The sequence below is a fragment of the Schistocerca americana genome, chromosome 2 (assembly GCF_021461395.2).
Source record: "Schistocerca americana isolate TAMUIC-IGC-003095 chromosome 2, iqSchAmer2.1, whole genome shotgun sequence".
Classification (NCBI taxonomy): Eukaryota; Metazoa; Arthropoda; class Insecta; order Orthoptera; family Acrididae; genus Schistocerca; species Schistocerca americana.
The window spans coordinates 688,782,522-688,806,158 of NC_060120.1; the positions used below are offsets into that span (position 1 = coordinate 688,782,522).

The 23,637-nt window shown below is 42.8% G+C and overlaps 1 protein-coding gene across 4 annotated transcripts in view; it reads right to left on the reverse strand.

The window, feature by feature from the left end:
* LOC124593714 (schwannomin-interacting protein 1 homolog) overlaps positions 1-23,637 on the reverse strand; it is a 1,030,697-nt gene that overhangs the window by 798,480 nt on the left and 208,580 nt on the right. For 3 of the 4 annotated variants that reach the window (XM_047132025.1, XM_047132024.1, XM_047132023.1), the window contains exon 1: positions 10,724-10,895. The exons of the other annotated variant lie outside the window; for it this stretch is intronic. In XM_047132025.1, coding sequence (XP_046987981.1) covers positions 10,724-10,858 — 135 coding nt within the window. In that variant the 5' untranslated portion in view covers positions 10,859-10,895. Of the gene's footprint in view, positions 1-10,723; positions 10,896-23,637 lie in introns of those variants that run through there. 4 annotated transcript variants of the gene reach the window in all.

Here is a 23,637-nt window from a genome sequence, read left to right on the forward strand (position 1 = left end):
CGGTAACTATGATTGAAATGGGCACGTGGCCATTGGCACCGGACGTTGAGGCAGTGGTAGAGCGTTGCATGGTCTGATGAATTGAGATACCTGCTTCACCCAAAGTCTTCTAGTCCAGGTGGTGTTGCTTCTCCATGCCGAAGGGAGCGTGCGATTCCGTTGTCTTCCAGGCGAACAACTCCTCGATACGTGTATTGTGACATGGAGACAAGCTGGTGGCGCCTCTATTATGTTCTAGTGAAGATTCACGCGTGAGTCCGTGGTTCCAGTGGAGCTTGTGCAAAGCACAATGACGGCCAAGGAGTATCGTAAAGTGGTTGAAAACCACGTACACCCCTTCGTGGCGGTCATGTTTCCCGCCAGCGCTGGTATGTTCCAACAAGACAATGCGCCATGTCACATGGCCAGGAGTGTGATGGAGTGGTTCGAGGAACACAGTGACAACTGATGTACTAAACCCCAACTCGCCAGATGTTAACCTGAACACATTTGAGATGTGATTGAATTTACAGGAATTGGGTGACGTGCATGTGCAGATGTGGTGCCGAAAGTGGACCTACCGACTATTAACCAGGTGATCATAATGTTCTGGTTGACAAGTGTATGTGACCCATTATTTGCAGTTTGTACCATAGGGACTGTCTTGTCTGTACAAAATCCAGCAAACACCTTTTTCTCTGACATTCGGTGTACTAATAACCAGTCCCTTAATATGGGAGAGGACATGGAGGAAAATTAATTACATGGCTAAGTGAGATGCTTCGTAAATGGCATAGTTATAGTGAATCATTTTTGGTCAGAAATAGTAGGCAGGTGACAGAACTGACACAAGAGTGCAAAGTAAATGAGGGTACAAGGTTGGCTTCATTAGATTTAATGAAACTGCTGCGCTTTACGATATTAGAAGCCATCACTTGAGGTGAAATTGTTGGTTTCATGACCAGTTTCGACTGTAACTAGTTGTCATCCCGAGTTGTCGTCGACGTATAATCTGTACTGATGTACCTCTTTTTGCTCCTGTACTCCTTATTGGTGTTATGGCTACTTTATATATGTGATAAACCGTTGTGGAGCTGTATTATTGTAACTAGTATGCCCTCAGCATCGAGGCTGATGCGTAATTATGATTCTAGCGAATCTGTGAATGACAAATAGTCATTGTCGAAACTGGTCGTGAAATTAACTAATTTATCTTGCAATTACAAAACATTCCCACGGTTTTTGCTCTCAGTTGATGCAGAGGAATTGCATGTTATTCACTAGTTTTTGTTTTATCGTCAGGTAGCTATTTATTAATAAGAATCCAATTTACATTCTTCTAGACATTGCCCATATAACTAGTTGCAGCCAATAACACCTATCCCGGGTGATATTTCATTGGCGATAAACATTCCTATCTCCATATTTCGAAGAGGGAAAGGTATTCCCGCCTATGCATAAATTAACCACTTTTGAAATCCGTGCAAACAAATGTATTCCGCAGTTCAGGTTCACGTGTAATATGGTGTCTGGGTAAAAATAAAGCAGTGATAATCACTAATTCTGTTCAGATACAAATAAAGTATCCTCTTGGAAATTAATTTGTATTTAATTCCTGTTAGGATTAATGCGGAATTACATCCTTGGCAACGGAAAATTTTGCAACATGAAGCCAGTAATAGCAGCGAATAACAATAATAGAAGATCCGTGCATACTCAACAGGTTTGTTTAACGATAAAGAAATTTTCGATTTTAAATGTTTACTACAAATTCCACGCATATAACTAACCTTCATGGCTCTGCAGGATGCGTCCGTAATTCAGAGCTTTCATATTGTAGATTCCATAACTAAAAAAAAAAACGCTATCGACAATTCCCCGACAAAGTCGCTTAAAGCCACTGGAAACCACAAGTAAAGCATTTACTTCTAGCCTTTATCTGGGCAACTAAGCAGTGCATTTTGGTGCTTCTGTGCTGCGTGGTTATAAAAGCTCCCTTTTACTGAGATACAGAGTAGCATTTTCGTGAAAGAACTTCGGTTGCGACGGATTAAAGTACTTAAAACTTTTCTCAGCGCGGACAAACCATTTTTCCATCAAGTATCGACCAGACAGTTTTGCACGGCTGAATGCTTTATAGGTCATTTGTGGAAGTAAAAGATCTTCCGTAACGAATCTGGAAGTTGATAACATAGTTGATTACTCCTTAATTTTCAGTCGTGTTCAAGAGGCCAGCCACAGCACGAACATTAACGTAATGAAGCGAGGCTTTTCGGTAAAATGTCCGTGACGAGCGTTCCTGCAAAATATAAGGTTTCAAATCTCTTAAAGACACCTTCTAAGAGATGGTCATACTGATTAAAAAATTACAGATATTTTCCAAAGCATATGCCTACCGCAGTTACATTAAGTTAAACACTATGCCTCCTCTTAAGAATATGTGTAATCTGTCATATTAACGATACATTTCGAGTTCTGCGAGTCTATCTCCTGATGAAAATTCTGTTTTTAAAGAGCTTAAATTGCTCTTAGGATTTTCCGACCTGGAAAATCGTTCGATTGAGTAAATGGGCACAAGATTTTCGAAATTCTATGGTAAATACGAGTAAACTATAGGGAGACACGGGCAATATACAGCATGTACAAGATCCAAGAGGGAATAATAAGAGTGGAAGACAATGAATGAAGCCGGCCGCGGTGGTCTAGCGGTTCTAGGCGCTCAGTCCGGAACCGTGCGACTGCTACGGTCGCAGGTTCGAATCCTGCCTCGGGCATGGATGTGTGTGATGTCCTTAGGTTAGTTAGGTTTAGGTAGTTCTAAGTTCTAGGGGACTGATGACCACAGACGTTAAGTCCCATAGTGCTCAGAGCCATTTGAACCATTTGAACAATGAATGAAAAAAAGGCTGTGAAACAGGGATGTAGTCTTTCCCCCCTTACTATTCAATCTCTACATCGAAGAAGCAATGATGGAAAAAAAGAGGTTGAAGAGCAGAATTAAAACTGAAGGTTAAATGACATAAATTATAAGATTCGCTGGTGACATTGGTATCCACAGTGAAGGTGAAGAAGAATTACAGGATCTGCTGAATGGAACGAGTTACCTAACGCGTACAGAATATGGATTGAGAGTAAATCGAAGGAAGAGCAAAATAATGAGAAGTAGCGGAAGAGAAAACAGCGAGAAACTTATCAGCATTGATGGTCAAGAAGTAGATGAAGTTAAAAAATACTGCTACCTAGGCAGCAAAATAACCAATGCCGGACGGATGATGATGATTGGTTGGTGGGGCGCTCAATGGCGCGGTTATCAGCGCCCGTACAAATTCCCAAACTTTGATCAATCCAATCTCACCACTTTCATGAATAATGATGAAATGATGAGGACAACACAAACAACCAGTCATCACGGGGCAGGTGAAAATCCCTGACCGCGCCGGGAATCGAAGCCGGAACCCCGTACTCGGGAAGCGAGAACGCGACCGCGAGCCCATGAGCTGCAGACAATGACGGAGTATTGGGTAGTATGAAACATAGGTCTTAATCTGAGGAAGAAATTTCTGAGAATGTACGTTTGGAGCACGGCATTGCACGGTAGTGAAGCATGGACTGTGGGAACCACGGAAAAGAAGGGAATCGAAGCATTTGAGTTTTGGTGCTACAAAAGAATAATGAAAATTAGGTGGATTGATAAGGTAACGTATGAGGAGGCTCTGCACAAAATCGGAGAAAAAGGAATATATGGAAAACACTGAGAAGAAGAAGGTACAGGATGATAGAACACCTGTTTAGACGCTAGGGATAACTTCCATGGTACTAGAGGGAGCTGCAATGGGTAAAGACTGTAGGAAAGGACAAAGATTGGAATACATCCAGCAAATAATTGATGGTGTAAGTTGCAAGTGCTACTCTAAATGAAGAGGTTGGTGGTTGGCACAGGAAAGGAATTCATGGTGGACCGCGTCAAACCAGTCAGAAGAATGAAGGGAAAAAAATTGCTCTTAAAGTCTAGGTCTTATTAAGACAGGAGTAATACTTGTTGTTTTTGATACTCCAGAGTCAAAGATTTGGAACGAAGCAGTTCGTCTAGCCTTGGCGCAAAAACTGATCAAGAATAAAATACAAAAATTTTAAAATAAACTCAAACTTTTGTATGCTACTAGAATATTTGTATTAGAGTTTGCATTTTGTAGCAGGTAACATACTATTTTGTAGTTACGCAGTTAAACATGTCGTCACGTATTTAGCTCCACTTTTGTTATGTCCGCAATGTAGCAATGCCGTGACGGACCTACATCCGAAATCGATCACTGGGTATAACGAACACCTATCATAAACGTATTGTTATGGCTTCTGGATTTTTTGGAGGTAATGATTTAAGCAAGTACAGTAAAGAAGCTATAGACATCCGAAATATTGATACAAATAAGTATCGTCGTTGTTTATAGCAGGCAAAAGTAATGTATACTTGCCGTCAAAGAAATGTTCAAATGTGTGTGAATTCGGTGCCTAGGCTTACACACTACTTAAAGTAACTTAAACTGACATATGCTAAGAACAACACACACACACACCCATGCCCGAGGGAGGACTCGAACGCGCGGCTGCCGTCGAAGTTCCCATTCCTCTCTCTTGCGTTGGCTTACCGTAAAATTCCTATAAAGAAGTTTCGATTGTTATTCGAATTACATATCTCAGGAAATAAAAAGATCAGGCGTCTACTGGCTTTCACGATATATCTCCATCTATGGTACATCAACTGAAGCCACTAGAGAGATTTTTTTTTTTTTCAGACATTTCTTCCAGGAGAATACAAGAACGGTTGGAAAATCCATGAAAATGAAGTACGCACCATGTATTCCTCATGTTAAGTAACAATGTAGTTACGGCATTACTTTAGAAATATCTAAGGATTCCTTTTTTATCTTCCACTGGGAATTGAAATGCCGAAGTTCCACTTTAACGTCTCATGACCATTTTTGGAGTTACCAGAACTATCAGATTCAATGTTGCTGAAGCCCAGAGTATTTCACGACTTATTAACTAAGTTATAGATACATCCAGTACCTATAAAATAGTAGTTAAACATTACTTTTGTATTTAGTGTTTTTAATACGTATTTAATTCTTCTTTTAACTGTGAAATTAAAAAAAAATTAAGTCATATTTCTCTGTACGATTCGTTCAATAATTATGTATAGTTTACACTTGTGTTAAAAAGAAACCAGATCTTTTTTTGGGGGGGGGGGGGAAGCGGAGGAGGAGGGAGGGATCATCGCTATTGAACGGAAACTTTGTCGCTTTTTAAATAACTAGCTCCACGCGTAGCAAGTTGTTCCAAGCAAGTTCGTACACAGATGCAAGTGACCAACAGAGCGGATGAAATGCATGGGGAGTTTAATTCTATTTTGTACATAAATCTGTGGACCTATCCAACAGGGAGCAGGTTTTATAAGATAAACAATTTTATATTTAAACTGTATGTTAGCACAATTTACGAATCTCTCGGAAATCCCGTAGTCACGTCTGTAGCGATCATCTAAAAGTTAATATGAGTATTAAGACAAATTGTAAGGTAACGATGGAGCAATTCTTCAAAATGCACACAAACGAAAATGGTGGTAGAGACTTTTTTCAATGGGTAGCTTTGCATAGTTTCCGTACTGCGTGGACGTCGTGTATTTGTTCGTCGTATGTCCTAGTTTTTTTAGAGTCTAAATTTTGGAGAGCTGCATCCCACAAGCTTTCGAGAACCGCTGGTGTAATCAGTGAAAATTAGTCCACGTAATTTTCGGTCAGTATCGAAGGAAACACGAGATAAAGTGGTGCATCTTTGTTCGTAAGGTATGGGATTCCTCTGTTATACTATTTACTTGCGCTATACATTATCATGCGTTTGCATTAGCTATCTGAAAAACCTCGAAGAACTAATAACTGGTTTGTAATAAGATGAAGCATAGTGGAGCATATGGAATAAAATTTAATTTCATAATTACAGGTACAATATGTATCCAGCATTTCCTAATTGCCAGAGAGAGCCATGACTGGTATAAAGCTATTATTTTTTTTTACAAATGCTTGATCATTTTAATAAAAAGTTGTAACAACGGATTTATTACATTACTAGCTAACAAACGTGGCATTGCCTGGGTAGTCATTGGCCAATTTTCTATAAGAAATGAAAACAAAAAATACAGTTGTGTTTGTATGAATTATCGACAAAATTTCTTTTCCATGTATTCGAAAAAACAGCTTTGAAATTATGAAAAATTTGTACAAAGAAATATGCATAACGCACAGATGTATAAGTACAGCATTCAAATCAAGGAAAATAGTCCAGAATAGTTTCTGTACGTTGAGCGCAGCTGCTTCGCGTCTCTACGACGCAATTTTGTAAATGTCTCTATAGCGACGTCTCTTCATAGATCTATAGACTGCTATCGTTTTCGCTTGCAGCCGTTTTCGCTTACAGCCGTTTGCGCTTGCCAGTTAAATGCGGTCGAAAGTGTTGCTAGGCGTCAGAAATTTCCTTTCGTTAAAACGACTGTAGAAGAGTCTCAGCAGTAACGAATAAATGTATTAAAACTTCATGGATGATGCGGCATTTTTTCAAGTTTCTCAGTGTTTATGACGTCACATCTCTTAAATTATGTGCCGTACAGTGATACATTTGTGTAGTTATATTGAGCGGCCCATTTGGATAGTGTCAGCGAAATACGTTACAAATAGAATTAGCATCAAAGAAGTAATAAATTTAAACGTTATGGATAATGCGGCAGTTTTTCATCTGTCTCAGTCTTTATGACGTGATATCTCCTTAACTATGATATGTATGTGGTTCTTACTCCCACAGTGATCGTATGCCTAACAATAAGGGATATGTGTACAAAGTCTGGTTGAAATCGGTCCAATGGATGTGGATCATGCACATATATGGCTGGCTCTGAGCACAATGCGACTTAACTTCTGAGGTCATCAGTCGCCTAGAACTTAGAACTAATTAAACCTAACTAACCTAAGGACATCACACACATCCATGCCAGAGGCAGGATTCGAACCTGCGACCGTAGCGGTCGCTCGGCTCCAGACTGTAGCGCCTAGAACCGCACAGCCACTCCGGCCGGCATGCACACATATATACATATATTTTTATAATATGTATGGATTATCTAGTGAAAATTGTCGTGTGAAATCTAAGGACGACGTTTTCCTGAATGAATATACACGGCATGCGTGCGCTATTAACTTTTAAATCCTTATCGAGTCGATAGTGAAGTTTCAAAATGACAAAATGACCGTAATCAGTAAAGGGCCCATTGACGTTTCAGCCCACATTTCCGCGGTTTCCCGCCATTTTTTTTTTACACCGCTCAAAAACACTTTCATAAGTGTAATATTAAAATGTAGTGATATGAATGGAATCGAAAATTGTCTCACTGTGCCAACACTGGTTTCCGCTGAGTTTTAAAAACCTTCTCCTTTCGTGAAAATCGAGATGTATATATTCATTTATCTATCAGTACCTTCTCATCTTTTTATAAAGATGTATCATTGTAATTAGGAAGTTACTTTGAAATAATGTACAGAAATCTAAGAGGAAACAACAGATAATGCAAGGAGAGAGAATTTAACGTATGTAATCGGGTATTATACGAGGTACACAAGTGAGAAAACTTGTAAATGAAACGGAAAATGCGGATCGTTAATACATTTATGCATATACTTTCGACAAATAGATGATGAAACGTGGAAACAAATACACCTAGGAAAAAGGGTAGTTCTAAACTTTATTGAATATTTTGACCTCTTTGTGATAACAGAACACGTAATCACGTATTTCTGTGGATGGCTTACGAAACATAATATTAAGCCGTATGTAGGGTGCCGTCTCTCTTGGGACTGTTCCTATGCTTTGTGGGTCCGGGAGCAGTAGCGAGAAGTGCTGACGGAGTATACTGAACTAGTACCTACTCATACTTTTTTTGAATAACCTAATGAATGGATTAATTGAATGTTAGAAGTGCAAACAATAGCTCTTCCCAGTCACAATGATATCGCTCAATCGTCTTACATTCTGATTTACAGAGTTGTCACATTTCTGTCTTTGCCCGAACAGCATTCAGTGATACTTATAAACCGCAAAAGGAACTCAGAACTATGGTTTCGTTCACAGTGAGTGTATCGATTGCATATACTGAAACAGTGTTCCAAAATTTCACAGACAATTTCTTAGGTAGCCTACCAGCACACTAATATCTTTAAAGCAAACCGCAGTCTACCTCTTGCTTTATGGCTGGGCCGTCTATGTGATATTTACATTTCATTTTTCCTCACTTTGTTTTCTGGCATGTTTGTATGGCGGCTGGGTGCTACTATGACTCATCTGCTCAGTACAACATACGTATTGTGAACCAACTTTTCATTGCTATACATTTCTCTGCGAATGGTCAGTCTCTAAATTAGACCGACACCTTTCAAGCCCTAGCTATAGCGGGTGTTTCAAAGGTCCCTTTACTTTGAATTTTTCTGAGCAGACCGAATAGATATCGTTTGAGATAGGAAGCCGTAACCGGGAAACATACTGTCTCCGTGCTACAGGAGCAACACCGTCTCCTGTCTGCCCGTGTATAGTGCGTTGAAGAATAAAAGTCACTTTTTGTGTCTCTCGTAACCAGAAGACTGACATTATGGCAATGTACAGTGCCAAGGCACGGGCGAAACGTTAGTTTCAAGTATCACATTACGCACTGTCTCTTATTCCACCAGCTGTCCGGATTCTTTTTCCCTGTTACGTGGTATATTGTTATTTTAGGTACTTGGCTACAGATGTGACATTTACCGACGTTAACTGGTAGCGCTCTATCATCCAGCAGACAAGGGACAGTGGAAAGTATTATTTTACACGTTTGTTGCGGTGACAGAGAGATATGGATTCCTATCCAAATGATAGCTCTATGGTTATTTTTTTACCAAGTCCTCTAAGTACACAACGGTACGCTACAAACAACCTTTTCAATCACGTGATCAACTTGGAATTGTGTAATAGCCTGGTCTGTTATGAATATAAAGGCAGGTCATTATTACAATGAAATCAGATGGCGAAAAACTGTCGTCTGTTTCCTTTGTGCTTTAGACGGATAACTGACGCGGTAAGAGGAGGAATGGAATCGTTCATATCGAAGTCAAGAAATATTGTGTGAATAAATAATCTTGTTTCAGACTAGAGAACTGCTTAACAAATTCATCGAATTTGATAAAAACTGATTTCACGTTTTACGGCAACACACACACAGCACATCATTGAATCCATTCGCAACGACAATCAACGGCAAGAAATCAACCAAATAACCCCCAAAATAAGAGCTGAGGAAACTACTTGAGCTTAAGAGAGATTCGGTAACGTGGATAGCGATTCCATAACGAGAGCATTAGAAGGTAAACAGCGAATGGACGAGAACAACTGTAATTCTACATCGATGAATCCACAGACGTAGCGTGTTCTTTCCGCAGAATTTCTTATACTGTGACTAACAAGAGTGACGCCGAAATACAATGTGGAACAAGCAAACTGTTGCAGTGGTCTTCATGTTCTGTTCTACACTCAGTATGAGGAGTATTCTGTGGACAAATGGACAGAGGTTTAGCGATTCCATTCTGTTTAAACCGTGCTCGTGAATGACGTAATATTTGAGGGAATCGGGGTACTTATTCCAAAACTTGCGTGGTCTTGTTTAGTAAAGCTCTAAGAAGACATCTCCGTAGATGGGAACGTTGTTAATAGTTTTTAAATGAAGAGGCGTTTGAGTTTATGTTTACACACTGCTGGTAATCTTAGTAATTTACACCAGTTAAAGAAATACACTCTCTCCTGAGGTCTGAACAAGACAGGAGTTGCAGAGTAATGAAATACCACATAATGTCACTAGAGGTATTTATAGTTATAAATAGAGCCATTGGCGTGTCATCGTTGTTGTTTATGTATTCAGGCAGCTAATTAACTGGCCCTATAGCGGTGAATGCAGCATTTTTCAAGCATGTGTTACTTTCAATAAGTAACAGTGAAGTTCTTATTCGCCTAAAAAAATTGCCTCCGTTTTACAGCAAAATATACGTCTAAGTTTGAGGACTTCGACAAGAGAAGTTAATGGGGGTATGTCGGACAGGCAACGCAGTGCACCATGTTACGAGTGAATTAAGTTACGGGTGGAAGGCATGAGCAGAGCGGGAAGCATAATCGATGTGTCAGTTTTACAGCTTATGTAAGTGGATTAAGCTCCATGTGAAACCGTGTTGCGCGAATGGCTGATGAATAGTGATAGGGGTGTCAGTTTGCATCGCGAAACTGTATGCAGCCACACTGCGTCGCCACGCCTACCGCGAACCGATCCACCTTTTTTTCGCAACCCAGCACACTAACTGTCAAAGAACGACTTTTCCGGTTGTAAATTTGCCAGAAAAGTCACCCCCAGAGATTTATTTTTGCTTGTCGCTCAACAGCAATTTCTGTGGGTTCTCTTAAAAAATGGAAAATAGTAATGTGAGTTTTTTAGTTCAAAGCAATTATGGTAGTTCCAGAATGTATGGGCGTTTGTTCAGTGGGAACAAGTTATTATCTCCAAGATATTCTGACCGACACATAGGGAAGCTGGCTGGTTAAGTTGCGAGGAAGTTTGCGACAGGGATAAGTGGACACGCGGAGAGTGACTGACGCGGGCGTGTACAGTCCGTGTCACGGCAGCACGCACCTCTTTCGGTGTGACCCGCGCCTTGACGTAATGACAGTTGGCGTCGGCGGCCGAGACGCTGGCCTTGGCGGCGATGGAGCAGGAGGCGGTACCGCCGACGCCGCCGCCCCCGCACTGCACCAGAGCGGCGAACATGCCGAGAGCTGACGCGACTGCTCACTGGCTGCCCGCCTCTTACATCACCGCGCTGTGCTGCGGCGCGCGCGGGCCGGTGGCGGGAAGTGCACTGAGTTAAGGCGACGCGACGCCTCCCGCCGCCAGGAGCGCCACCGTCGCGTCACGTGACGCTCGAGCAGCACAAGTTCCGGTGCGTCGCTCGCGGCCGTTCCGCTTCCGGTACGTCTCTAGCATTATGAACTCACATCGACTGTCATCGTATAAAATATTCACGTTGTTCACTTTGCAGCACTCAGCAGATTGTCACACTCGAAACTAGGTAATAATCCAGAGTAAATGTTCATCCACCACCGCTATTTTGCTATATTTGAAAACACCAGCAGAGGAAAAAGAGTATTTCGAGCAAAAGTAATTTTTGGTCTGAAACTCTGATTCCAGAAGGAATCAACAAATTTCGATTCCAACAAATTCCAGAATAACAATAACCCAAAGCTTAAACAGAAGGAAATTATTAATTTGCTGAACTTCTGCAACAAAATAATGTGCACTTTGGTAACAACAAATCTTAAAATTAAAGTTATCTTCGCAAAGTGACAAAAAAGGGTACATTTAGTTTTAGAAATCGAGCTCCCGTGTATAAGACGGCTTCATACACCTGATTATTCCACAAATGAGTTTACAAGTTGTAAGTAGGCTGTTTAGGTTTTTATATTGGTAACGCCACGTAGCGCTCTCTTTGAAAATCACTGGCTGTGCTGTGTGCAGTCTGTGGCTGGTTAGCATTGTTGGAATAGTCGCCATTGTAGTGTTGGGCAGTTGGTTGTTAACAGCGCGTAGCACTGCGCAGTTGGAGGTGTGCCGCCAGCAGAGGTGGATGTGGGGAGAGAGATGGCGGAGTTTTGAGAGCGGATGATCTGGACGTGTGTCCATCAGAGACAGTAAATTTGTAAGACTGGATGTCATGAACTGATATGTATATTATGACTTCTGAACACTATTAAGGTAAATACATTGCTTGTTCTCTATCAAAATATTTCATTTGCTAACTATGCCTATCAGTAGTTAGTGCCTTCAGTAGTTTGAATCTTTTATTTAGCTGGCAGTAGTGGCGCTCCCTGTATTGCAGTAGTTCGAGTGACGAAGATTTTTGTGAGGTAAGTGACTCATGAAAGCTATAGGTTATTGTTAGTCAGGGCCATTCTTTTGTAGCGATTATTGAAAGTCAGACTGCGTTGCACTAAAAACATTGTGTGTCAGTTTAGTGTTGATCAGAATAAGTAAAGAGCGAAATGACTGAGTACGTTCAGTTCTGCTCAGCTGTTTGAAAATCAAATAATGTAATTGGTTTACCAGCACAGTAATACATTAATTTTTCAAAGGGGACGTTTCAAAGTCAAATATTTGACATTACGCATGTAAAAAGTTTTGATATGGTTTTAAATAAAGTGTATACTGAACTGGAAATTAGTATGTGCCCCCATTCACAAATACTGGATGAATATAGTCTGTGTAATTTGCGCACAGTAAGTTACGCTAACTGAAGACATATGCGAGAGCTATTCGCAAAGTAAGGTCCGATCGGTCGCACACTAGAGGTCAGTATGAAAATGAAAAATGTTTTATTTGCAATAGCTAGCTGCACCTTCCAGGTACTTATCTACATAGGCGCCGATCCGACCTAGACATTTGTCGTAACGCTGTACAAACTTTCCAATACCCTCGACATAGAAGACAGCCGCTAGTGCTTTCCGCCAGTTCTCTACGCTGGTCTACAGCTCGTTGTCTCTGCCAAAATGTTGTCTTCATAGCCAGCGGTTCATGGGAGCACAGATGGAACCCAGAGGGAGCCATTTACGGGCTGTATTACGCGTTATCAAACACTTCCCTTCGCAGACGCATTTCCCCTGCAGAATGCGGCTGAGAATTGTCTTGAAGAAGGGAATGCATGACAGTTATGTTATGTGGGCTGCATAGCTTCAGTCGAAATTCTCACCAGTCCCTCGTACTTGGCGGGTGACACTATTTTTTAGGCGTCTTTACGTGCTGACTGTGAGCTCAGAAGTGAAAAGAGCGACTTGAAGCGATCGATGGGCAAACTAGGGACACTGCAAACACATCCATGCAAAGCTTTATTGGATTTTCGCAGTGGTTTACATTTCACGTCTGATCGTACCTTACTTTTCGAATAACCCTAGCACAGCTTGTGATCAAAAGTACGATGTATGTTAACCGGGGACCTAGAAACGACAGAGAGGCTCCGTGCCTCCGCAGTCGCAGTGGTCCACAACCCCACGACGACTACCGCAGTCCACTTCACCCCTCCGCCGCTCCACCCCGAACCCAGGGTTATTGTGCGGTCCCCCCCCCCCCCCCCCCCCCCCCAGGGAACGTCTCACACCAGACGAGTGTAACCCCCTATGTTTGCGTGGTAGAGTAATGGTGATGTAAGCGTACATGGAGAACTTACTTGCGCAGCAATCAAATAGTTCAAATGGCTCTGAGCACTATGGGACTTAACGTCTGAGGTCATCGGCCCCCTAGAACTTAGAACTACTTAAACCTAACTAACCTAAGGACATCACACACATCCATGCCCGAGGCAGGACTCGAACCTGCAACGCCGCGGTCGCGCGGTTCCAGACTGTAGCGCCTAGAACCGCTCGGCCACCCTGGCCGGCGCGCAGCAATCGCCGACATAGTGCAGCAGAGGAGGAATAGGGGTAACCAGCCCACATTCGCCGAGGCAGATGGAAAACCTCCTAAAAACCGTCCACAGACTGTCTGGATTCGTGACGGGGTCCAGGCGCTCCTTCCTGCTCCGGAAAGCCGTGCGTTAGACCGCTCGGCTAAGCGGGCGGGCTGCGATCAAAAGTATACTTACCCTTAATTTGGGTGTATTTACCCTTCTCCTTTATGATGAGACACTTTGAGTCAGGTGTCTGAATGTCTGTGGAAGAGTGGCAGTCCATTCTTACTCAAGAGCTGAAACCCGAATAGGTAGTATGTTGGACGCTGCGATCTAGAGTGAAGTCAATGCTCTAAGTCATCCCAAAGGTGTTCCATCGGGTTCAGTTCGGGACTTGGGGTAGGCCTATCTAGTTATGGAATGTTATTGCCCATAAACCATTACTTTGCAGATGCTGCTTTAAGGTGCAATGTCATGATAATACAAACAGTCACTGTCTCCAAACAGTAAAATATTTTCATATCCTTCCGCATTTATCAGTTTCTTAAGCGCAATAAGTGGACCATACCTTAATCAGGCAACACCACCTCCTCCAGACTTCAGTATTGACACCTCAGGTAACGTTGTCCAGATATGGGCCACACTCAAACTCTTGCATAAAATGGCCACAGAGCATATCGTGATGGTGTCGCTCTTTATATATTTGTATCACAAGCATCGCCCAGCATTGACTACAGAAATGTGTGGCATAGCACGAGCTGTCCGGCCACTGTACTCCGTTCTTTTCAACTTACTGGGCACAATCAATCTGCTAAATGGACTTCTGAGTGATTCCTTTCATTGATGTCATGGGATTTTTTACAACCACCATCCGCAGTGCTTGACGGTCTGAGTCTGTCAGCACAGGAAGTCTGCCTCATCTTGGTTTCAAATCGTTCAAATGGCTCTGAGCACTATGGGACTTAACATCTGAGACAATCAGTCTTCTAGACTTAGAACTGCTTAAACCTAACTAACCTAAGGACATCACACACATCCATGCCCGAGGCAGAATTCGAACCTGCGACCGTAGCACCAACGTGGTTCTGGACTGAAGCGTCTAGAACTACTCGGCCACAGCGGCCGGCCATCTTGGTTTAACTGTGGTTGTTGCTTCGCGTTTCCACTTGACAGTCACATCAGCAACAGTCGATTTGGGCAGTTTTCGAAGGGTTGAAATGTACCTGGTGGATTTTTTACTCGGGTAACATCCAGTGACTACTTCACGTTCCAAGTGACTGAGCTCTCTTGATCGACGTATTCTGCTGTTATTAAATCCCTGCTGACAACGCTATACTCCTCGACTTTTTTTGGTAATGGTGGGTCCGCCTTACGTGACGTTTTTTGGTCTGTTCCGTGTTGTATAGGAGTGTCGATATTTTTGATAAGGCAGTACACAGAGTTTTTAACTTTAGTTGTGTTAAACCTTTAATGTAGGGTTATGCCTCTAAGTTTGCAGATTATGCCATCGTTTTCAATCTTTGTATTTTGGAAGTTATGTGGACTGATAAGGTAAGAAACGGCGAGGTTCTCTTCAGAATCAACGAAGAAAGGTGCACGTGGAAAATATTGAGACGAAGACGGGGTGATAGGACCTGCGTTAAGACGATAGGCAATAATTTCCAAGCTATTAGAGGGATCTGTAGAGGGCAAAAACTGTGGAGGAAGACAGAGATTGGAATACATCCGACGAATATTTGAGGAACTAGGTTTCAAGTGGTATACTGAAATGAAGAGGCTGGTACAAGAAGGAATCAGTGGCGGGAGACAACAAACCGGCCCAAAGACTGACGACTCGAAGAAAGGAAGTTTCTCAATAACTATATGACGTACTGGAAATATCTTTTTTTCTCCTGGGAGTCAAAAGAGAGGCAACCTACAATTGGGTAGGGTGACTCTTTCATCGCGTTAGTAATATAGAGTTGTATAACATTTCAACGCAAAGAAAATGCAGTGCAACGCCAAATTTTTACACAAAAACATTTCTTTTTCGTTGCATGGCAATTGTGTGTTTGTAACATAAATAGTTGTGAGATCCTGCTACATTTTAATTGCGTAAGTACACAATACTGGAACAATATTACATAAGATTTTTGAAAACTTAGTCAGCGATCTTAAAAGTAGTTAAAATTAAAATTTGAAACAGTCTTGATCGCAATCTTGTTAATAATCAGAGATTAATAATCTGTGATCATCTGATGCCTGCCTCACCGGGCTAGGACGCCGTTTCCACGGTAACTATCGATGCACTTTAGTAACCTCGTTCCACTGTTATTACAGAAATGTTGGTGTGATTCCGCCATAGTACTGTTATTTTCCATGGCGCTGATATCAGAAGAGAACAAAAGTTACCGTATTTCTATGGCATCACATAACTGTAACATACGACGTTTCTCCCCCTAGCACCACTAACGTCCACAGCGGAACACGACGCCATTTCCATGGTAACCCTCGATTATACACGTAAACTCTGGGGCAACGACAATCTTTGGTGCAGATTTTGTAGTTCTGAGTTTAGAGGGCAGCCTACTGTAAGCCTTATTTCATACCAATGAACCAATTTCATATTATAATTTATATTCATTGACGAATAATGATCAATAATTGACATTACGATGTATTCCAACTGTAACTGTTCCTTCGTAGTTATGTACTAAGTTATATAATCATGAACGTGTTTTCTAATTGGCTACTTATGATGTAATACTCAGAACGGTGGGTGTGACCAGCCCTGTTAATACCCGTTCCCCCCATGCACAGTTAGCGGTTACACGAGCGTCGAAGGTCGACGGAACTCATCTAGCAGTGTCCATCCACCGCCCTGGGTATAATTTATTACTATTTATCTTATTTTTATATGCTTATTATAACTCTATACTGCTCTGGCAATATATCTTTACAGAGTCTGAAGATGACACTTTCATAGAGTCGAAACCGGTCACTCACTCCAATATATATATACACTCCTGGGAATTGAAATAAGAACACCGTGAATTCATTGTCCCAGGAAGGGGAAACTTTATTGACACATTCCTGGGGTCAGATACATCACATGATCACACTGACAGAACCACAGGCACATAGACACAGGCAACAGAGCATGCATAATGTCGGCACTAGTACAGTGTATATCCACCTTTCGCAGCAATGCAGTCTGCTATTCTCCCATGGAGACGATCGTAGAGATGCTGGATGTAGTCCTGTGGAACGGCTTGCCATGCCATTTCCACCTGGCGCCTCAGTTGGACCAGTGTTCGTGCTGGACGTGCAGACCGCGTGAGACGACGCTTCATCCAGTCCCAAACATGCTCGATGGGGGACAGATCCGGAGATCTTGCTGGCCAGGGTAGTTGACTTACACCTTCTAGAGCACGTTGGGTGGCACGGGATACATGCGGACGTGCATTGTCCTGTTGGAACAGCAAGTTCCCTTGCCGGTCTAGGAATGGTAGAACGATGGGTTCGATGACGGTTTGGATGTACCGTGCACTATTCAGTGTCCCCTCGACGATCACCAGTGGTGTACGGCCAGTGTAGGAGATCGCTCCCCACACCATGATGCCGGGTGTTGGCCCTGTGTGCCTCGGTCGTTTGCAGTCCTGATTGTGGCGCTCACCTGCACGGCGCCAAACACGCATACGACCATCATTGGCACCAAGGCAGAAGCGACTCTCATCGCTGAAGACGACACGTCTCCATTCGTCCCTCCATTCACGCCTGTCGCGACACCACTGGAGGCGGGCTGCACGATGTTGGGGCGTGAGCGGAAGACGGCGTAACGGTGTGCGGGACCGTAGCCCAGCTTCATGGAGACGGTTGCTAATGGTCCTCGCCGATACCCCAGGAGCAACAGTGTCCCTAATTTGCTGGGAAGTGGCGGTGCGGTCCCCTACGGCACTGCGTAGGATCCTACGGTCTTGGCGTGCATCCGTGCGTCGCTGCGGTCCGGTCCCAGGTCGACGGGCACGTGCACCTTCCGCCGACCACTGGCGACAACATCGATGTACTGTGGAGACCTCACGCCCCACGTGTTGAGCAATTCGGCGGTATGTCCACCCGGCCTCCCGCATGCCCACTATACGCCCTCGCTCAAAGTCCGTCAACTGCACATACGGTTCACGTCCACGCTGTCGCGGCATGCTACCAGTGTTAAAGACTGCGATGGAGCTCCGTATGCCACGGCAAACTGGCTGACACTGACGGCGGCGGTGCACAAATGCTGCGCAGCTAGCGCCATTCGACGGCCAACACCGCGGTTCCTGGTGTGTCCGCTGTGCCGTGCGTGTGATCATTGCTTGTACAGCCCTCTTGCAGTGTCCGGAGCAAGTATGGTGGGTCTGACACACCGGTGTCAATGTGTTCTTTTTCCCATTTCCAGGGGTATATATATATATATATATATATATATATATATATATATATATATATATTAACAAGATTGCGATCAAGACTGATTTAAATTTAAATTTTCAATATTACATAATACTGGAGCAAAGAAATATATAGTGTCTATGAAAAAATAAAATATATTATTGCGAAATGCTCTTGAGATCATGTTTTCATAAGGAAAACGTAAAACAGCATAAGAAACACTGACGGCACTCTCATTGCAGCTGATGGTTGATTACATTTGTTTTAACTGAAAAATGCTAAAATTATTAAAAGTTTATTTGGTACTGTTTATATTGAGCAACGCACATCTATACCACAGACATTAGTGATATCTTGCTACAATACGCAGTGACGAATGGGAGAGGGTGGATAAGATTGGCCCTTTCTGTCAGCGCAGCTGCGTCCTCACACGGTGGTCAATAAAGAGCCGAACTTGGAAGCACTCTGCTCAGTTCGTGCCCTCAGCTGAAGCAGTCAGCTTCATCGAGAAGGACTGAAGAGTTGTTCAAGTCTGACGGAAATGCAGTTTTGTAAATGTTGAACACTGTACTTCAAGAGAACAATTTGTCAGTTTTTAACTAGGGCATCAACTGATGCTTTAATAGTCATGACTGTTGTAAATTGTCAAGCACTCCTGTGGCAAAGCATTTTATCATGTTAACTAATTTTTTTACTATTCATCTAATAAAGTGGATTAATATTTTATGTTGTAGTTCAGATGAGCCAACTCCGAGAGCAATCAAAGAACCTATAATCATGGCCGGACGTCTGTAGTTGCATCTTGTCATAAATTCTAAGCACTATTGTGCGCACAGCGACTGACTTAAGCAAAATTTACTTTTTATTTCGCTACCGTAAGTTACTCAATCACTGCGTGAATATAATATTTCTCGGTCTTCACTCTTTCAATATCATGCATAGAAAATTCACTGAGTCATCTTGGTCCCACAGATGTACTGGGACACGAGAGAATGAGCTGATTTGCTAAAGGATGGAGATAGCGACTGTCAGTATAATATGTACTGCTACGCTTAAATTCGGTAAGATTCTTCCGTCACTCTGTGTGTAACAGAGAACTGCAAGAGTTTTTCAGTTGTTGAAAGTTTGATGGAATCGCGGCCTGATAAAATTGATGCAGGTTGTTGTTCACCATCCCCGTCACGGCTGTAAATTTTGCCAAAATTTTCGGAGTTCCCCTTGTGGACCTTCTTGTCAGCATCGTAGCACAACCCTCTTGCACTTAGAAGAAACCGAAACTTGTCGTTAGTGAAATTCATTTCAGCATTTCAACTCCTACGTCGTCTTAGCCCCCACCTACTTCGTGTTCTTTACAAGTGGACGATGAATGGTGCAACTACAGCCGAAAAAACTGAAATGATCCCGATTCACGGAGAATGTAGGAGAAATGTGGAGGTTATTGTTTTCTTGTATGCCGAGCGTTTTCCAAAGAAAACTCTCTCTCGTCCGTTCTTTTACAAGGTTGTGAACACCTTTCTGTCTGATGCCAGCATACAGACGTGCAAAAAGAAACGAAGCAAACGTTTTACGGGAAAAGCTCATGAAATAGCTGTACTAGCGGAAGTGTACCGCAACCCACGGATAAGTGGCCGGCAATTACACGGCGATTACAGTATGTCTGAAGGTAGTACTGTCACAATACTGTGTGGTCAAAAGTATCACCCATACCAAGTGGCACTGCATCAAGAACTTCATGGCGCTGATTTCTATAACCGGGTAGTGTTTTGTGAATGGGCGCATCAATAAATATAAACGCTCCCACGTTTTTTGCGAGGTTCTATTTACTGATGAGTCTATATTCACAAATCATGATAGCGTTAACCGGAATAACATGCATTACTGGCGTCCCACTGATTACGGCAAGTTGACCATCAACGTGCGTGGTCGGTTGACGTATGGGTGCCGGCCGGAGTGGCCGAGCGGTTCTAGGCGCTACAGTCTGGAACCGCGCGACCGCTACGGTCGCAGGTTCGAATCCTGCCTCGGGCATGGATGTGTGTGATGTCCTTAGGTTGGTTAGGTTTAAGAAGTTCTAAGTTCTAGGGGACTGATGACCTCAGAAGTTAAGTCCCATAGTGCTCAGAACCATTTGAACCATTTTTTTGACGTATGGGTGGCATCATGAGGAACAAACTCGTTGGTCCAATTTTATCGATTTTATCGACGGCAAATTGAATGGGCTCAAATATCGAAGGTTTTTGGAACAGGAACTACCGGTGTCACTGCAGTATGTTGCCCTGGACGTTCGACAACGTTTGTGGTTTCAGCATGACGGCTGCCCAGCGTTTTACGCAACTGAAACACGCGAGGTATTAGACCGTATTTGCACTGGGCGGCGGATCGGCAGAGGTGGCGCTATTAATGGTCCCGCCAAGTCGCCGGATTTGACGTCGTCATGTGTCTTCCTGTGGGGGTATTTAAAAGATAAGGTGCACCAGCAAGTTGATTGGTTGATTTGGGGGAGGGACCAAACAGCGAGGTCATCGGTCCCATCGGATTAGGGAAGGATGGGGAAGGAAGTCGGCGGCCGGTCGGAGTGGCCGTGCGGTTCTGGCGCTACAGTCTGGAGCCGAGCGACCGCGACGGCCGCAGGTTCGAATCCTGCCTCGGGCATGGATGTGTGTGATGTCCTTAGGTTAGTTAGTTCTAAGTTCTAGGCGACAGATGACCTCAGACGTTAAGTCGCATAGTGCTCAGAGCCATTTCAACCAAGGAAGTCGGCAGTGCCCTTTCAAAGAAACCATCCCGGCATTTGCCTGAAGCGATTTAGGAAAATCACGAAAAACCTAAATCAGGATGGCCGGACGCGGATTTGAACCGTCGTCCTCCCAATGCGAGTCGAGTGTGGTAACCAATGTGCCACCTCGCTCGGTCTCCAGCAAGTCCCAAGGGCCTTGAAGAAACGGTCGACCGCATCAGAAACGCATGTGGTAACGTTCCCAGCGGTATGCTTCATTGACGGCATTACTTTGGAACACTTACTATAATTGGAAAAGTAGAGTAGTGTTCACCTCGAGCCACAGCTGCAGTGGCGCGTCGAGTAGTCCCCGGTTCGATGTGTCGGAGGAATACATCGTTGCGAGTGGGGTTTCCAATATAACGTTAAGAATGTGACCGGCATTACACACAGATGGGTAGTAAAAAGATATTGCATCAGTTCTTCCACAGCACACTAGAGGGAACCTGCGTCATTCAGGCAATTCTATAAAGTTTACTTTGAATTCTTGACTAAGATTTGCACGTGTTTAGGAACAATTTAAATGCACAGAAGATGTTGTAAACTTATCAAAGATGTTTGATGCCGACTGCCAAACGTTGGTTTTGGGACATAAATAATGGCTAGATGCTGCAGAGGGATAATGATCCGAAGGACAGCAGCAGGCTTTGAAGAGACTGTGTGCAGGTACTGGATTGGCCCTCACAGTCGCCTGATGGTAATACTGTAAAAAATGTGTGGCCTTAAAAGAAAGGAAGCTACAAGAAGAAACGCTCTTCACTTTGAAACTGTTGTCAACACAGGTTCGACACATTTTGGGGTCTCTTCCACGTGAATACGCGGAAAAGTTGGTTTCAAGTATGCCTCGGATACCAAGGAATTGTCGACGCTGCGGGTGACTTGACGTGTTATTAATTGTAATTGCATTTTTCTTTTGTTTATATGTATGAATGTGTATGTTTTAAATCGTTGCTAAATAATTTTTTCTGCTGAATAACCCGACAACGATCTTTCTTAATATATGTATTCCCTAGACAACCAACATTTATGTACAAATTAAAAAAAGAAATATCTTAGCATCTTCAGTTATTATAAAGAGTGTGTCATGTTATCTGTATGGGGAAAATTACGATGGGAGCCTACAGGTTTTGACCGTACGTACCCTATTGCTCTAGTTTATGTTAACGAATTGCCATTATTTTCAGTCAAGAGGGAGAATTAGTTACCTTTGCAGATGATACAAGTATTGTAGTGAAGTCTAGCGAAGAAGCATCAACAGAGAAAGCAGTAACTGATGCTTTTGTGCAAGTTACTGACTGGTTTTGTGGAAATGCGATAGCTTTAATGTTTGGGGAAAAAATAAAATAAAACCACATTTCATCCAGGTCTGTAGCGCCAAAGATATCTCATTACCTGCTAACCTAGTATACCGAATACTAAGCAAATTCTGCGTATTGTTTTTCAATGACTGTTCTCTGGGATGCTTGGGTGTTCAAAGGAACATTGCATCATAATTGGGAATAATACTATCTGACGTCCAAAAGGGCATGATCATTACCTTTTGGGCCTAAGGTTGGAAGTATTTCCGAAAGGATGAGTTTGTAGATTGTTTGACTGCCGTTGTGGTTAAAGTATACTATGCATGACAAAATGGCACTATCGAAACCTGGCGTCGAGGCAAATACGGTGCGCCACTGGCCATAGATAACAGGGGTGACCGACGGCTGGGGAGAAGTGTATGGCATAACAGGGTTGCAACTTGTAACCTCCTCCCTCTTTCCTAATTCCATCTGTTGCCCACATTAGTCTTTTGCAATAAACTTTCCAGTTTACTTATCTTGTCATGTTGAGTTGGCTTCAGTTCTTCTTGTCTAGGGGTCTGATTCTCGAAGCTGAAATTCTCATATTTTAGGACCTCACGGTTGAATTGAAGTAAATAAATTTGAAGATTGTTGTTGCAGAACTTTTATTTTTATGTAAATTTATTTTATCACATCTTAGTATTTCATAAAGTCTTTTAATTTTTCAAGTTAACAAAGCCGAAATTACATTGTCCACACAAAAATACGTCCGGTCACATGAGAGGCATGCTTACGACTCTCACACTCTGCATGAATAACTATATTCCAGAGGGTTTATAGTTTTTCTTAACAAATTAATTTCTGCTAGTTTCTGTTACATTATTACTTTCGATATTATTTCATAGAAACATTTTATTTCACAAAAACATAGTAACCAGTACGGTATTGCGTAGTTAATAATAGAAATTTTAAGTGTGGCAGTAGTTCGTAGTTTCAAATGTTTCTAAAAACCATAATTTTAGCTATACATTCAGAACTAGTGGCTATCGATTATAGCATCGAGACAAAAACATTTTACAAAGTAATCCATTTACATAAATTTTAGCTTGAAATATAACATACTGTTCTTGCACGCTAATGATCTGTTGTCGACTGACAAATCATTACTATTTGTTTTCGACGGTGAGTGAATAACTCGTGTAGCCAAAGATGACAATATTCTGTGAGGGTCCTTTATTTTCTTTACAGACGGAAAGCAAGATGAGTGAGTCATGTCCTCCGTCAGGCATGCGCCAGTAATTCTGTGGCGAGTGATCGGTGTGGCCGGGAGCGCAGCCATGCAGAGTGCAGACAGCAGGTCTAGTCGAGGCGCCTGTAGCTACGGTAGGTGGCGCCCGGGGCTGTTTGTTACCGCCGGTTCTAGGAACGCCCCACCCCGTATTGATCGTCCTCCAGCGTCTAGGAATTTGCAGTACCGGCACCCATTCCTGAAGTGTTCTCACACAAGAGCTCTCCTGCTACTGATGAGTAAATGGATACGTGTCTGGCATCATCGCGCTTTGCTTTTAAGCGTATTTGACGACTAGCATCAGCTATTCCGAGATCTTCAATGAACTGTACAAATTTCCTACAGAAATATAGCTTA